The sequence below is a fragment of the Pristis pectinata genome, chromosome 2 (assembly GCF_009764475.1).
Source record: "Pristis pectinata isolate sPriPec2 chromosome 2, sPriPec2.1.pri, whole genome shotgun sequence".
Classification (NCBI taxonomy): Eukaryota; Metazoa; Chordata; class Chondrichthyes; order Rhinopristiformes; family Pristidae; genus Pristis; species Pristis pectinata.
In genome coordinates this window covers 116,455,363-116,473,410 of record NC_067406.1, presented here as the reverse complement: position 1 = coordinate 116,473,410, position 18,048 = coordinate 116,455,363, and the positions used below count along the sequence as shown (strand labels likewise).

General features: G+C 37.3%; 1 protein-coding gene across 5 annotated transcripts in view; it reads right to left on the bottom strand.

The window, feature by feature from the left end:
- The window catches only part of kiaa1109 (KIAA1109 ortholog), a 285,307-nt gene that overhangs the window by 131,168 nt on the left and 136,091 nt on the right, over nt 1–18,048 (bottom strand). For all 5 annotated transcript variants that reach the window (XM_052035089.1, XM_052035112.1, XM_052035104.1 and 2 more), the window contains exons 30-35: nt 17,441–17,511; nt 15,140–15,313; nt 12,602–12,722; nt 5,489–5,635; nt 1,975–2,102; nt 485–687 (exon numbers count right to left, since the gene is read on the bottom strand). In XM_052035089.1, the coding sequence (XP_051891049.1) occupies nt 485–687; nt 1,975–2,102; nt 5,489–5,635; nt 12,602–12,722; nt 15,140–15,313; nt 17,441–17,511 (844 nt within the window). The remainder of the gene's footprint in view (nt 1–484; nt 688–1,974; nt 2,103–5,488; nt 5,636–12,601; nt 12,723–15,139; nt 15,314–17,440; nt 17,512–18,048) is intronic.

Here is an 18,048-nt window from a genome sequence, read left to right as displayed (position 1 = left end):
TTTGTTCCTTTAGGTTTTTAACTGGAAATTTTGATTTAATTTGCCATATTTCAAGCAAAAGTTTAAGCAATCAGTATTTCATGATGAAGCTCATTAACGATTGGCTCAATTCTGTTCATGGGACATTCGTACATGGGCTTTCCAGTAAGCCTCACTGAACAGCTAAACAGGATTGGTGACCATTATATTGACTGAAATAATGTTCTGGATAAGATCAGCTATCTAGACCAGATCTTTGTATGGGTAATGCAGGACTGCCCTTCAGAAGAGTTAAATTTAACATATTCAACATTTCTTCCATCTTTCAGTAACAAGAATGGAACTGACACCAAATGAGCTTTATTATAAAAAAGAACATTTAAAAGTAATTTTAAAACATTTATATATAGTAGTACCACCATCTTTAATTTAAACTTTTATCAGATTAATATATTGATAAATGAGCATGCTTATTTAAACAATTTCCGAATAACAACCACCTCACCTGTTGCACTAAGACCTCTTAACTGGCCATGTATTCGATGGACATTGAGCTTGGCAGCCAATTCCTTTCCCCTCTCTGCTCCTGCATTTGACCTAAGAGAGCCAGATGACTGTGGCTGCATTTTACTTGCATTCACATACTTATCAAATGCAACAGATACTCTGCCTACATCTGGATTGTTGCTTCCATCTTCTACTATACCCCTATTAGAAACAGTTGTAGAAGAGAAGATTCAGTCATACTAAAGGTTATCCAAATATTTACATGCAAACACACACACATACACACAAAATCATAAATCAAACATATATTTACTGCTCTAAACAGTAAGGTTTAAGGTTTGATGTAGAGCTGCCCAGTTCTTTTGCAGGATTTACATTAATCAACTTGCACATATTAACAACTTGAGAGAATATTTTATTAATTAATAAAGTGAATGCTTTGTATATTAGAAATGTCAAGATTAATAAACCACTATAGTTTGAACCAAGCACAACTTAATCCTATTTTTAGGGAGGTTATCTATCTGGTTGTGAAAAATCTTTGAACAATAACAAATGCTGTTCATACACTAATAACATAATTTAATAAGTGATTACCTCCCAAAGGATACAAATGTTCGAAAAATGAGCGTATTACTATCCACATACTTTATAAGCACATTCTAGTAGAAGAAGAGCCATTTCAAAGGATGAAGCATTAATGATGGCATTAAAATTAGTATAAAACAACATAATATAAGTACTGGTTAAAATATTTACTAAACAGAAAAATCATCAAGAAATAAGTTACATCTTTGGAATCCTCAAGTTAAAATTTACATTTTTTGAACCAATTTCCTGATCCACAATAGACTGCAGATGGTGGAATTTGAAGCAAAAAACAAACTGTTGGAGGAACTCAGCAGGTCGAGTAGTATCAGTGGTGGGCAAAGGAATCGGGGATTATTCTGGTGTTACAAAATCATGGATAGCAGATATTGATTAAAATGAGAACCAGTCTTCAGGAAATAAAACCTGTTTACAATTTAATTAATATCTGCCATCAATAATTTCGTAACTACAGAATAATCCCTAACAGATGTTTTAGATTGAGACCCTCCATGGTCTTTTTTTGAAACTCTTTCGCAGTTTAAAAAATTCTCCAGCTTTAGCCAACAAAATGGGCTATATTTTTAGCAATGACTATAATGGGGCTCCGTTAGATGTGCCAGCCATGTCCAACAGAAAAGGAAGGGGCAGCTATGAAGTGTATCTAGCCCCTCGGTGCAATATTTTATGGAACTGCCTCTGGATTTGGTGCTTAGTCCAGCAGAGTAGGAGATCAGATGCTCCACCTTCTGACTACCAGCATATTCTGTATCTCTCCACTTTTCAGAATCGCCAGCTAGTTATCAGTGCAATCTGTCCCAATGTCTGCAATTAGCCTTAACAATGTACCCTTAAAGGCTTGAAGCAGCATTTCCGAAAAACAAAGATTTAATCATTTACCTGTTGATCAGAATTTGGGTAGAAATTCTGTCAAAACACAATGCAACCAGAGAAACCTGTGTTATGTTCTTGTTTGTGATGAAGGTTGGAGGTTCTTCCATTGATGCTTGTAAAAGACATAAATTCACCTAGAAGTTCCAAGAACAAATCACACAAGTTGAAAGTACCATGCTATTTTTTAAAATAATTTTTAAGTGAAGAATAACATTAATGGAATTAATTGCCCTTCACCTGCTATCAAGCTCCAAGTTATTTAAGTAATGAGGAACTGTAATTACATTTATACTAGGTAGGGTGGGGACCAAGTTTCTTCTCTTTATGGTGTGAAATTGAAAAGCTGTTTTTTTAAAAAATGATCTTATCTGTAGCCAGCCCAAAAAATATCATTCAACTTCCCATCTTGCCATGAGTTTTGAGTGCCAAACTAGTGACATAAATACCAATCTGCTTAGTTATGAACTATGTTAACGAAGCAAAAAGCACTGGCTGTTGCTCAATGGAGTTTTTTTCTCCAGATTCAACATTTGTTTGAATAGTACATTTTCGATTTAGGTTAACAGGAAACAGATAATATGGGTCATTTTCTAATTGGCAAGTTATTACAAGTGGTGTGCCACTGGGATCAATGCTGGGACTTCAATCACTTACAATTTATATAGATGACTTGCATGAAGAGATTGGAAGCATTATTGCTAAATTTGCTGATGTTACAAAGAGAGGTGAGAAGTGAAAAGGATATAAGGAGGCTCCAAAAGGTAAACAGAAAGATTAAGTGGGCAAAGATCTGGCAAATGGTGTATAATGTGGGGAAGTGTCCATTTTGGCAGGAAAAGTAAAAAAAAACATAGTGTCTTAATGTTGACAGATTGCAGAGTTTTGAGGTACCCATGAGCAAGATTTGCTAAAGGCTAGAATGCAGGTACACATGTAACTAGGAAAGCTAAGAGAATTTTCATTTATTGCTAGGGGAATTGAATACAATAGCAGAGATTATACTTCAGTTATTCAGATCAATGGTAAAACCACATCTAGATTATTGTGTACAATATTAGTTTCCTTATTTAAGGATGGATGTTAAAATGTCAGGAGTAGTTTAGAGATGGCTTACTGGACAAATAGCATGAACTGTCAGGTTGTTTAACAAGGAAAGGTTGAACAAATTGTATCCGCTGGAGTTTAGAAGAGTAAAAAAGTCATGAAGCTTTGGAACTCTCTTTCTCAAAGGGCAGGGGATGTTCAGTTGTTGAATATTTTTAAGGCAGAGGTAGCTAGACACTTAATAATTAACAAGGTGAAAGCTTAACAAGGTGGACGGAAATGTAGAGTTGTGAATACAAACAAATCAGCCATGACCTTGTGAAATGGTGAAGCAGACTTGAGGAGCTGGTTGGCTTATTCTTCCTCCCAATTTATATCCTCATAAGAAATAGCTGGAGCTGATAATTAATTGTTGGGAACCTGCATGAATTTCATAGGTTTTTGCTCTGTGGAAAACTAGACACCAGGTCATTTGGTATCCAAGATAGTTACCCAGAAAATAGAGACCAGGAGAATGCTGGCCATTTGTGTGGAAAGTTTAACAGTCCAAAGCAGGAAATAAATGAATCACCTTCCTCATCATGCAGTTGTTCATTTGGGAAGAATGATGAACAGTAGCCCATTTTCAAATCTATTTCTTTTATTAAACATGACACAGTGCCCATACTAACCACCTGGTGTTGCTCTCAGGCCCAGCACTCTAATGCTGGAAAGTGACTGATTCATAATAGGTAGGCATTAGATATTCATTAAGTAGTGCTACAAGATATAATACTGCTGATGGATCACAGAAAGCAAAATAAAATTTATTTTCAATACCTATAAATACTATTAATTACACATAATATTAGCTACACAACAACCTCCACCATCTGTGCAGAGGTACTATTAGCACCTGTGTGGTGGCATTGCTTGCCCAGATGGTTGCTGCTGTTGTGACCATGAACTGAGTCACTGGAGAGACACTGAAGCTGGTTGTATAAAAGTCTTTATTCATCATGACAAGCAGACATTCTCCTGGAGGCCCTCCCAGTAGAGTCTCCCAAAGTACATCATTTTTATACTCTTGAAAACAAAGGTAACAGCAGATGATTCAATAAAATTTCAAAAGCTACAATGACATTGTTTATTTCAATATTGAGTCTGACAATGCTTCCATGGAGTTACATATCTACAATGGGAGACACCTCTGAGTGTTCAAACACCTTTGCTGGGACAAAGTAATTCACATGGATGGCTAAAAGCTTCTGAGGACAGAGAACCCAGACACCCAAAGTTAATATTGTGAGGGCTGACTCTGAGTAAACAAATATCCCAACTACTAGGAGAGCAAATATGCCTGTGACCATGTTTGATGTGCTGGAGGTTCCCTAAACTCAGTCACAATAGTGATAAAATAACTTAGCCAGTGTTGCCTGGTTTGATGTAGGCCAATTAACATAACCCCATTGTTTTATGTTTGGCTGATGCATACGAGAACGTCTCATGGTCACTTCACTTTACAAATCCTATCTCTTAAGCAGCCATCCCCCTGCCGTGGGGTGGTAGCCTGTGCTCTGTAGATAGTGCTGTTTGTATACAAAGCTGTCCTTTTAACTTCAAACTGATTACTGCTTGCAATTTACATTAAGAACTGAAGACTTGTTTGAATTAATATCTGCTATATTCACATAATTCTGTAACTCCCGAATCCCTAACATTGCAACTTAGCTTCAGAAATCCCACTGTCCAAGAATTTATTACATACAACTTATCCTCAAAAACTGAATATTAAGAATAAAATGAGATGAATCTTACTCGTGCATGCATGCCATCATTGTCTCCACATGCCCACTACTTACCAAGCTGACCTGATGTGTCTCTGACTGGAGCAGCATGGCTTCAGCTGCAGTAAAGGCAACCTCTACCCACTAAGACCCCCTGAAAGCTTTGACAAAGGCCAAGCTTTGCCAGTTACTAAAGCTCCAAGCAATTTTTAATAGTTTTTCAAATGTCTCTGCCATTCAGAGACTTTTAAAACCCATTGAAAATAAAATGAATAGTTAAAAAAAACATTTAAAAAACTTAATTAAAAATGAGGCTAGCTAAAACAAACCCTATAAAAATTTAAAAACATTAAAATAATTAAAAATGAATTTTGTTTATATCTGCAGCCCTGCAATCCTTCCTGAAATCAAAGGATGAGAATCTGTACCATATCTAACTTGGCATAAAATCCAAGATCAGATTGCGCAATGTAAAATATGTAGAGTTTCAGCAAGATAGAACTCTGTTGCTGGAATTCAGTATGAAATGACAGATCCTGCAGCATATACCAGATGGATCCAGTTCAATAATTGCCTTGAGAGCATGATAGGTATCTACTCATTCCACATTTCTGAAAATATGGATTATGGTTGCTGTTACAGCACCATGTTTGAAAGCACACATTATTCATTATAAATTTTGATAACCACAAATGAGGAAAACTGTGTACCTTTGGAATGGAAACATTAGCTTGAAGACCTTTTATTTTCACATTATCTTGGTTATTTGCTGGGTTCTTGTGTACCTGGCTTGATTTTGTTATACCAGTTGTGCCATTTTCTATTTTGGAGGCTCTACCTTCATGTTTTGCAGTTGTCTGCAGAGAGAGAACTTCTTTTTAACAAAAATGTTTGAAATTATAAAGAATAATTTCACTTTAGTTACCTTACTGGTAACTACAGCTAACACAGAGAAATTAAACAATTATAGGTGTACAATAAGTGAATTTTGTTTATTATAAATGCTGAGATATCTTCTTTTACTCTTCAATTAATGGTTAGATCTTAAACAAGAATTGAAATTAGAACCCACGGAATAAAAAAAATGCCTTTACAATTATTGCAGCATTTTTTTTAAAAAAGAGTTTGTATTTAACAGTTTTGTATCCCTAGTACGTTGCTTTATACTTAATGAAATTGCATGCCTCCAGATCGCAGGCAATTGAGATACAAGCCCTACTGACACTGAAATAAACACTTTCTTTTTCTGTGCATCCAGATATTCTGAACAACCTGGGTCACATTTCCACAGTCGTGAATATGAAATACCCCATGAGTATCTAACTCAACAAAGAATTCCATTGTTGATTAGGAAAAAGGTTATACGTTTATAAAAGAGGAACACAGATGGTATCATACATAGAAAAATAATACTAAATCAATCTTGAGGGGAAATGGAGTTAATGGCTAATTTGAATAATTAAATCGGCACAATAAAAACAAGTCATAAATTCATAAATTTCTAAATCCTGATGGTCAAATTTGTAATAAACATTGGCCCTATAAACTTATGTTCTAATTAGATCTTCCTGTCATTTGGCTGACCTACTTAACTACTGGAAAGAACAAAGATTTAGATGTTCATTAGCACCACTGTTGGAGCTTTAAAATACTGCTTACCCATGAAATTTCATGCTACAGCATTGACAAATTTTGGCTTTCATTAAGGGATGCTGTGTTCATGACTATCGTGAAAAGATTAACTTTGGTCAGCTGCTGGTACTTACCTGCAGAGCCTCACCACATAAAGCAACAGTGACATATCATACCGTTTGTTCTTTGCATTTGGGAATTGAAGGGGATTTGGAGATCTTCAAAGGCAACTGTTAGAGGAACTAGCATGAAGTGGTGAATAAACAGTGCCTCCTAGAGAAGAATGATTTATTGAATGTGGAGGCTGATGGGATGGAGAATGAGAACCAGGGTCTCCCTATCCTTGCTCTGACCAGGAGGAGAGGGGGCAAGAGCGGAGATGCAAAAAGAAAACAGATGAGACATGGTCGAGGGCTCTTCTGAGCAATCAGAGAGCTGACTCACAAAAGATCACTGGAGCCACAAGGAACAAGGGTCAAAAAGCTTTAACAGCAGATCCATTAGCTCTGTTGGCTACCCAGTCCAATCAAAGTCCCAGTGCCATTGTGAATCATGCGTTTGCTCTACTCCCCTAGTTCATAATCTTATTGCCTTCCACCACTGGCTCTCAGGCAATGTCCAAAAATTAACTATACCAAATGCAGCCATTCATTTTGGCAAAGCCAGCACAAGTCAGGTTTTCCAGGACACCAACTAATTGTGCAAGCCCACTGTTTACATTTGCAATTGATAACTGAAAACGGAATAGCCCTCCAGCAGCATGACAGAAGTGGGGGAACAGTGACTCTGTCTCTCACTGTAATCTCAAGCACTCAATCAGCCTTCACAACACATAAGTAGGTCATCTGGGCCCTTCACATAAGCATAGAAATAAATAGATTTTTTGCAAGTTCTCTACTGTTGATTTCAAGCTAAATGGTATTCAGTTTCCATTTTATCCCCCATCCTTTCTTACACAGTGGGTTATATTTGCTTCCTTCAAATCTGTGGGAACTGTTCTCGAATCCATGGAATTTTGAAAGATGTCAACTAGGGCATCCACTACCTCCCTAGCCACATCAAGACAGAGTGTGATGGATTTTTGGATATTAAGGCTCATGGAATTAGTATAGGAATATGGAACCCGGCTAAAAGATCAGTCACAATCTAACTGAATGGCACAGTAGGTGTAAAAAGCCTAAATGGCCTATTGCTTCCATTTCAAATGATCTTACATTCTGTTTCTGTGGCATTTTTAGCCAGTCACAGCCTCTCTTCCCCCATCCTGTTGTAAACACTGGAACTTCTATCTCAAAAAAAGTTTTTGAACTCTTAGGGCCTCTCTCCCAGCAGTTATATTCATGAGAGTCTGTTAACTACTTGGTCCTGACAGCACATCCAGAGAAGACCTCCCTTCATCACATCAGATTCTGAACGGTTCAGGAACACTACTTCGTTATTTCTCCCACCCCCACTGCACTATATTTATTTATTTTGCAATTTATAGTAATTTCGTATCTTTGCACTGTACTGCTACCAAAAAATAACACATTTTATGATGTACAAGTCAGTGATGATAACCCTGATTCTGATTCTATGGATTCTAGTATCATCCCTTGAAATAAGAGTAGGCCATTCACTTTTTCTCCACTAGTCAATATGATCATGGCTGATCATCCACTTCAGTATCCTATTCCTGCTTTCACCCCATATCCCTTGACCTCTTTAGAATTATAATTACCTCCTTTTTGAGAGTATTTAATGCCTCAGCCCATACTATCAACCACTCAATCAGCCTTCATAAAATTTCTGCTCATCTGTTTCTGCCTACAAAAACACCTTGGTTTTAAATTTCATATCCTATATCCCAAGGCTGCATCCCCTGGTTCAGGACTCCCCAGCCATTAGGAACATCTTCCCTAAATCTGGTCTGCCATTTATATGAGATTCTCTCATATCCTTCTGGAACTGTTATGTTTAGTTCCCTCATCCAAATCATTAGTATACATTGTGATTTACTGGTGCCCAGGCACTCGTCTCTGGACGCCTGGAAAATACCTGTTTCTTACTCTGTTTCCTGTCCTTCAATTCTCAATCTTTGACAAAAATCAACCCCAGTTCTGTGCACTTTAACCTTGCACACTAACCTCTTCCATGGGACTTTATGAAAGTCCAATTACATTGCATCTCCTGGTTTTCCCTTACCCATTCCAATAGTTATATCCTCAATAAATTCAAATAGATTTATTAAGCATGATTTCCTTTTCATAAACCCACAGATACTTTGTCCATTTCCATTAATACTTTCCAAGTACTCTGTTATTACATTTTTTTTTAATAAGAGACTCTTGGCATTTTCAGCCCTTCTGACATTAGGCTAACTGGTCTGTAATTCCATGTTATTTTGTCTCCCTTTTTTAAATAGTGGAGTTACATTTGCCAACTTCGAATCCAAAAGAACTGCTCTAGAGTCTAAACAATTTTGGAAGATGCATCCAACACCTCCATTATTTTCAGGGTCACTTCCTTTATTATTCTGAGATGTAGATTATTAGGCCTGGATATTTGTCAGCATTTAGCCCCATTAATTTCTCTAGCAATATTTATTTACTAATACTGATTTATTTCAGTTCCTCCCTCTCACTAGATCTTTGATTCGCTGTGAGTTATTATATGTCCTCTTTTGAGGAACTAGAAAAATTGTTCTGCTATTTCTTTGATCAATCATAATCCCCCCCCCCCATTTCTGATTAAGGGAATCTCCACTAACATTTTTCTTATCACATATTTATAGACACTTTTACAGTAATTTCTTATATTTCCTTTATGTTATACTTCTCCTCATGGATCTAATACTATCCCTAATATCCTCCATAAGCCATGGGTGAACCATCTTTCTCAACTTTCTTTGTGCCACAGAAGATTGAATAAATGCTGTAATTCACATACACTGCCTTTAAATATCATCCATTGCCTATACACCATCAACCCATTAGTAAAATTTCCTGAACCAACATGCCACATATCTTCGTGGTTTCCTTCATTCAGATCAATGCCCCTAGTTTCTGATTCAACTACTTCACTCTTCATCTATCATATTATGGTCATTCTTTACTAAGGAACCATGCACCACAAGACTTAACTATTCCTTTCTCATTGCATTGAAGCTGTCCAGGATAACCTGTTCTCTAGTTAGTTGGTCTAAAAAAAAAATCACATACACAATATTATTGTTAATTGTTTTGACAAATCTATATAAAGATTAAAAGTCATCGAAGTTTATAGTTGCATACATCTTTAATTTCATGTTTAATTCAAATCCCTAAACATCACCAATTTTGGGGGCCTACAGACTATTGCTACCAGTGCTTTTTGCCTTTGGTCATTCTTAGCTGATTTCTGCATCACGATTTGAATGGACCAATGTCCTTTTTCATCACATTGATTTCTTCCTTTAGTAACAACACCACAGTGTTTCCCTCCTCTTTTTGCTTGTCTTTCCTAAATATCCCCTGTATATTTGGTTCCCATCCCTAGTCACTTTATGTTGCTGTGACTGCAGCTCCTCCCACGTCCTCCAGTTTCTCCTACTCTTCCACTTGCTGCTTTCCCCAGGGGTCTATTCCCTTGACTGCCAAATTGTACAATCAAGATAGCAAAGCCATAATTGATTAATACTCAAGGGGCGTGATTTCAATTAAGTTACTGACAGCATTGTGGTTCTCACTGCAAAGTTGTTCAGCTGCAGAGGCTGGAGAACAAACAAGAGTCAAAAGCCAACAAAGGAGAAAATGGCTTTCATCCTGCGATATCCAGCAGGGCAATGGAGTCCCTGTAACATGGTAGGTACTGTGGATTAGAAAAAGGAAGGAGTCATGTGAGTTGTCTGGATACGTTGAGGTAATAGAAGTTCTTGCCATTCATACAGGGCTCTGGGTTCTGAAGGTTAACACAGAGTGTGACGTGTACACTTTACCGTTAGCTGAACCTTGGGGAAGTCTGCAATTTGGCAAATCCATTAAATGTTGGCCTCACATTCTGAGCTGATAGGAAAATAAAACAGAGGATGTCCTTTTCGTTAAGCACAGATCAAAGACAGTGCCTTATGGAACACCTGAAACGATGTTCTGGGGCAAAATGATGCATCTCCAACAAACACAAGTGTCTTTCTTTGCATGAGATATGACTCCAGTCAGTAGGAAGCTTTTCCTTGATTCCCATTGACTTCAATTTTCCAAAGGCTCCTTGATGCTGTCACTTCTACCTTTGAAATTCAGCTCCTTTGTTCACGTTTGACTATTACATGTAAAAACCGAGTGATCATGGTAAAAGTGAGCAATCGTCACAAAACCCAAACTGAGCATTAGTGAGCAGGTTATTGGTAAGTGTGCTTATTAGTGCTTTCAACAATGCCTTCAATCACTTTCTTGTGATATTTGGCTGACAGGTAGATAATTAACCAGATTGGATTTGTCATACTTTTGTCAGGATACACCTGAGCAATTTTCCAAATTATCAGGGAGCTGCCAATGTTAAAACAGCATCGAAACAGTTCAGTTAGAGGTGCAATTAGTTCAACGTTACTGTTCAACACTATAGCCTTATGTTGTTAGGTTCCATAGCCTTTGTTTTATTTGGTGCTCTCAGCCATTTGGTATCACATTGAGTAAACTGAATTGACAGCAAACTGGCTTCTGTAATGGTTAACATAGGAACATTAGAAGTTAGGTCACTCAGCCCCTTAAGCCTGCCCTGCCATGCAATATGATCATGGCTGATCTACTCCAGTCCTGATCTCCTGTTCTGTGCCAGTTCCCCCAGCTTTCAATTCATTGGTCTTTCAAAAAGTGATCTACATACTCTTTAAACACTTCCAAATGACTTAGCCTCCACAACCCTCTGGGGTAGATAATTCCAGAGATTCACCATCCTTTGTGAGAAGAAGTTCCTATGCATCTTGGTTTTAAATGATGGCCCTCTTATTTTGTAACTATTTCACATCATTTCATATTCTCCTATTAGTGGAAACACATCATCATGCCCATTTAGAGCCATATATGTTTCAATAAGATCATTCCTCATTCTTCTAAGCTCCAAAGAACACACATCTAATTTCTTTAACCATTCATGATATACAACACACTCAATGGCTTAGTGAATCTCCTTTGGACTGCCTCCAAAGCAAATATATCCCCTCATAAATAAGGGGACTAAAACTGTGCACAGTAATCCAGCTGTGGCCTAACCAATGCACTGTACTTTTGGCACAATCATTCTCTATTTCTAAACTCCAAACCCTTACAAATAAAGGCCAATAAGCCATTTGACTTCCTAACCAGTTGCTGCACCTGCCTGCTACCTTTTTGCAATTTGTGCTCTTGAATACCCAGGTCCCTCTGTAATTTGCTAATCTGCAATCTTTCTCCATTTAGATTCCTCTTATCAAAGTGCATGATCTCACACTTTCCCACATTAATATCAGTTTGCCAAGTTTTGACCACTCACTCAATCTATCTATATCCTGTTGCAGAGTCCAAATTCCTCATCACAACATGCTCTCACACATTAGTGTAACCTGGAATACCTCACACTCTGCTCTCCTCCAGGTCATTAATATAAACAGCAAATAATTGAAGCAGTTACATCCTTCCAGCCTGAAAAAGACCTCTTTGTTCTGACTCTCTGCCTTCTATGTGATAACCAATCTTGAATCCACACTAATACACTTTCCCCTACAATGAAATAGGAGTTATGTGGCACTTCAGGAGCAAACTTAAGTGAATCGTCCACTCAGCACCTGGCTGGTTGATTGCAAACTCTCCAGTTTCATCTTTGGGACTTGTGCTGGGCTCATCACAGAGGTCAGAGATGTTCTTGGAGCTGCATCCTCTAATTGTATAACTGCCCAACACCATTTACAACTGGATATGACTGCAGTGTAGAACTTGATTTATTTGTTGATTGGTAAGCTACAAACCAATTCATAACTTCAGTGGGAAATGAGCTGTATTTTTCAAACTTGGCAAAAGAGCTCACAATTTAGTCAAATTGATATTCTGCTACCTGGCATTTTAAAAATGGTGTGAAACATTCTTTTAAAAATAAAAGCACAGTGAATGTTACCCAAAGAAATTGCTATTTTCTAATAACGATTAATTTTGCTTCTGGAGAGATATTATATTTATTTAAACTAAATTCCACAAAAGACTTACAAGTTCTGAACTTGCTGATTTACTGTTCAGAAGAGCCTCCTTCAGCACTTTAGCATGCAGATTATCTACAATTGCAGAAGGGTGCCAAATGCTGGAAAAGTGGACCATTGCTTCAAAATATCTGTTAATGATAAAAAGTATTATTAGTTTCCTATGTAGGATGAAAAAGGTAACATAGACTTACAGACTTTTATTCAACCAAATATCTGCGAGAAACTCCAACAGCTACTTCTGTAAATTCAATACTTATTAGTTTTAATTAAATGTTGAGCTGAACATTCAATTTTGTAGTAAATTAAATACAATGGCTAAAGTCCATCTCAAAAATAAAAGTAGAATTCAACAATCATTTCGATAGTTTTTTTCCTAGGGTGAAGACTAAGAGAGTTGTGAGACTAAATGTGAGACTAAGAGTGTATATTAAAACGAATAAAATCCAATACTCCAGAAAATCTGCTTCTCCTGCACCAAAGTCCTTAGATTGTTTGTTGCTCCCAAGCATGCCAGATTAAAGTTCTATTGTATGTCCTTCCTGAAATGTGCCCAGAACTTCAAGTACTCCAGGTATAATCTAACCAGGGCTATATATCCATCCATCTGAATACATTGTCTGTTCATGGCATTTAAACAATGTATATGAAGTTTCAGGTGCCTGTGGCCATCACTGGTTTTCACCATTTACAAAACACTTTGTTCTATTTCTTTTAGCCTTCCATTTGGCAGTATATTGATCCATTTGCAACAGTTTTGCCCAATTGCTTAATCTAATAACATCTGTTTATAAAATTAATGCTTCCACTGTGACTGTCACAGAATATACTAATGCAGAGGTCAGACAACCAAGTACTAAAATCAGAATAATTTTATAGAGCGTTTTAACACAAGTAGATATGAAATAGTATATTATCTGCTTAGCAAAAGAATCTCCATTCTACGTTTGGAAAAACTCCATTCAAGTTACTTGACTTGCAGCCAGAATTCTGGATCCTTTATCAAGAGATACAACATCAAATCTCACCATAGCAACTGGTAATTAAATTTAGAGTTTTTAAAAAAGCTATTCTCGGTAATGATATGCATCAAACCAGCAGATAATCAGTAATATCCGTCAGGGAAGGAAATCTGCCTTCCTTATCAGACTTGGCTGATATGTGGCTGCTGTCCTGCTAATGTGGTTGACTCCTGGTGTCTCCTCAGTTCAGGCACAATTAGAGATGGACAATACATGCTGACACTATTAGTGATACCCATAGCTAGTAAACAAGTTTAAAAATAGATGTGTCACCCAGATAAGCATGGGTTACCAAGGAAAAAAAATCCTTCAAATTTATTTTAATCTGCCCCCAACTTTACCTTCCTTTCTCCTGCTCCAATTCCTTAAGTACATGGTACCAAATACAGCAATACATAACATATGCATTGCGAAACAACAAATGATATCTTATGTGGAAAGCAATAAAAGGTTTGATACTTGAAAAACATTGTTGATAACTGATGAAAATATGAACTTGGAAGCTTCTTTGTGAGCATGTAAAAAAAACCTGTCTTAAGAATGACAGTGATTGTACAATCGCTCAGTTTACAAAACAACTCAGCTCCTGATTATTAGAGTTTGGTTTGCACAGGCTGAACTCGTCCCAGTGTGGAAACTATATAATTATGGTTGAACAACAACAGATTACAAAGTTGTAATAAAGGAAAGATAGTAGATAAATTCTAGGAATTGCTGTGAGTCAAGTTTTTTTTTAAATTATGCCATTAAATTCAAAGGTAATTGAAGCAAGACTTCTGAGATGTTACAGGCTTAATAACTGTGTGAAGCTTCCTGTATATCCTTAAATACAGTGTTGAAGTACAAAAGTCACAATCATGCTGACGCATCCTGCACCTTACCGTTAATAGCATTTAAAATGATATTATAGAGTCTTACGTATACACAGTATGGCAACTGGCCCTTCAGCCCAACTCATCCATGCCGACCAAGGTGCCTTCCTGAGCTAGTCCCATTTGCCTGCATTTGGCCATATCCCTCTAAACCTTTCCTATTTAACAAAACTGTCCAAATATCTTTTAAACATTGTAACTGTACTTGCCTCTACAGCTTCCTCTGGAAGCTTATTCTATATACCCACCACCCTTTGTGTGAAAAACACGCCCCCCAAGTCCCCTTTAAATCTTTCCCTTTTCACCTTAAACCTATGTCCTCTAACTTTAGACTCCCATACTCTGGGGAAAAAGACTGTGACCATCCACCTTATCTATGTCCCTCATGATTTTATAAACCTTTCGAAGATCACCCCTCAGCTTCCTTCGCTCCATGTTATTTCCATTGACACTGGCAATACGAGATTATTCTCAAATATGCTAACAAAACAAAAATAAAAATTATGACCCTAAATAAACTATAAAACAAGTTGACAAATATCCTCAAATCAAAATGACCATAAAAAGTGATTTTTCCCCTGCAAAATAGGTACTGTACATGCACATAAAAAAGACTGCTGCATTTCTTTTCTTGGACATGAAAAATATACTCACCTGTCAAAAGCTTCTGTCACAAGTGGGCTAAGGACAACATCCACTGCTCCTTTTACTTCTACAATGGCAGTAGTTCTGGTCTGAGTGACTGGCTGATCAAGACTCCATTGCTCAGTAACTGTCTCATCATCCGTGTTTTCCATTGTCGTCCTTTCCAGTGGAGTATATGGAGTACTAGAAGTTTTCAATATATGACTGATTATTTCATTTTATCATCCATTTTGTTTACATGTTCTTAACATGATTTTGCAAGACATAGGCATTCAATTGATACCAGTATTTCTAAATATCATTAAGTATATTTATAATGAAAACAAATAAGGATTAATAAACAAATCCCGCTAAAAAAATCGATAGATCGGTAGTGTAGTGGTTAGCATAATGGTTTACAGCACCAGCGACCCAGGTTCAAATCCAGTCACTGTTTGTAAGGAGTTTGTACGTTCTCCCTGTGTCTGCGTGGGTTTCCTCTGGGTGCTCTGGTTCCTTCCCACATTCCAAAGACATACAGGTTGGGAACTTGTAGGCATCCTATGTTGGCGCCAGAAGTGTGGCAACACTTGCGGGCTGCCCCCAGAACACACTACGCAAAAGATGCATTTCAACGTGTGTTTCAATATACATGTGACTAATAAAGATATCTAAATATCTTAATTGCCAATTAAACATTATTTAAGTTTTTTGGTGCGGGGAACATCGTTAATATCATGTATAGAACTTTTAAAAATGCTGCAATAAAGAGCAACATAAGATTGACAGCAAAATTGATGCACATGGATTAAAATGGGCATTGCAGCAGAGATAAAAATAACTCAAGGACAAGAAACAGGGGATCAGTTATTTTTTGGACAAAGCTACAGAATAGTCTTCCTGAAGGACTGGTAGTAGACTGATAACAAGAGTGTACAGGGCTCCAATCCAAAATTTGCAGTGATAAAAAAATTGAGGAGAGTGTTAAGAATTAAGGGGAATTGACAAGCCAGTAAAATGTATAGGATACAATAGAATGTTCCCTGGATGAGGGACTTCATTATATGAACAGACTAGAGAAGCTGGGATTATTCTGCATGGAGCAGAGAAGGTTGACTGGTGATATGAACATAGAACAGTACAGCACAGAACAGAACAGGCCCTTTGGCCCACAATGTTGTGCCGATATAGCTAATCCTTCCCACCTACAGAATGCCCATATCCCTCTAGTTTCCTCTCATTCACGTGTCCAAGCCCCTCTTAAAAGCCCCCAATGAATTTGCCTCCACCACCCTATCAGGCAACGCATTCCAGGCATCCACCAGTAAAAAATATACCCCTCACGTCTGTTCTGAACCTACCCCCTCTCACCTTAAATGCATGCCCTCTGGTATTGGATTGCTCAGTAATGGGAAAAAGATATTGCTTGTCCACCCTATCTATGCCCCTCATAATTTTATACACTTCCAACAGAACACCCCTCAGCCTCTGCCACTCCAGTGAAAAGAGCCCAAGTTTGTCCAGCCTCTCCTGATAGCACATGCTCTCTAATCCAGGCAGCATCCTAGTAAACCTCCTCTGCACCCTCTCTAAAGCCTTGACATCCTTCCTGTAGTGAGGTGACCAGAATTGCACACAATACTCTAAATGCGGCCTAACCAAAGTTTGATAGAGATGCATCATAACTTCTTGACTCCTGTACTCAATACCTCAATTAATGAAAGCAAGCATTCCATCAGCCTTCTTAACCACCCTATCTACCCGTGTAGCCACTTTCAGTGAGCCATGGACTTGCACCCCAAGGTCTCTATGCTCTTCAACACTTGAGGTGTTCAACACCATGAGAAAGCTACTTAAACTGTACAAGGGTTTAGTTAACTGAGAAAAAATGTCTCCACCAGTGGAAGGCATGAGAACCCAAAGGCAAAAAGTTACAAAAGAACCACAAGTGATACAAGGAAAAACTTTTTCCACAGAGAGTAATCATAATCTGGAATTTGCTGTTAGAATGGATGTTGCAAATAGATTTGATTGTGACTTTCAAAATGGAATGAGAAGACTTTCAGAGCCACAAGGAAAGACATGGGAAATATAAGTTACTAGTACACTAGTATCTGCAGAGAATTGGCTAAGACTTGATGGTAAAATTATTTTATATAAAAAAATGTCTGTATTAATATCAAAGCTTACACAATCTTTCAAAAGTTAGGATAATAGGGTGCCTTGAAGGCTTATAATGCAAAACATCCAAACATTTACAAAGAATAATCTGACTTATTTTCCAAATACTATTCAAAACAATGTTCTGACAGTCAATAATAAAAAAAGTACCTTTCATTTGATCCCATTAGTTGAGCACCTCTGTCAAGTAATGCACTTGCTGCAAGACCTTGTTTAATTACCTGGAAACAAATTAACATAGAAATTGATCTGTCAGGAAAAGTAAATAATTGTTAGTTATCTATTGTTAGTTATGAACATAATTATTTTAATTTTTGTGACTATACCCAATAACTGCATAATTAACCCAAAATTGGCTCGAGTCAAACATCCCACAGCAACACTTATTTCTCATTCACTTTAATGAAAACATTTGCACTGCCAATTTTCTGGAAATGAAAGTTAAAATGCTCACTGGGGCACATGGGTTACATGGAGAAAGAAACAGAGCAAGCAACAGAGAAAGATACAGGTTGAAAAGTCAAATAAGATATAGGGGAAAAAGAATGAACACATTTTGAATTTCAAAAATAAACTTAAATTCTGGGAGCAATTTATTACCTGGAGTAACTAGATTCCACAGCTGCAATTACTCAATATCTGTCCCTCCCATGATTGAATATCATTGCAAGGTTATTAACCTGATTGTTAAAAGGGGCCTTATATCATGAATACCACACAAACTTCCTACCGCAAATTTATTTCCTTTTTATGGTACA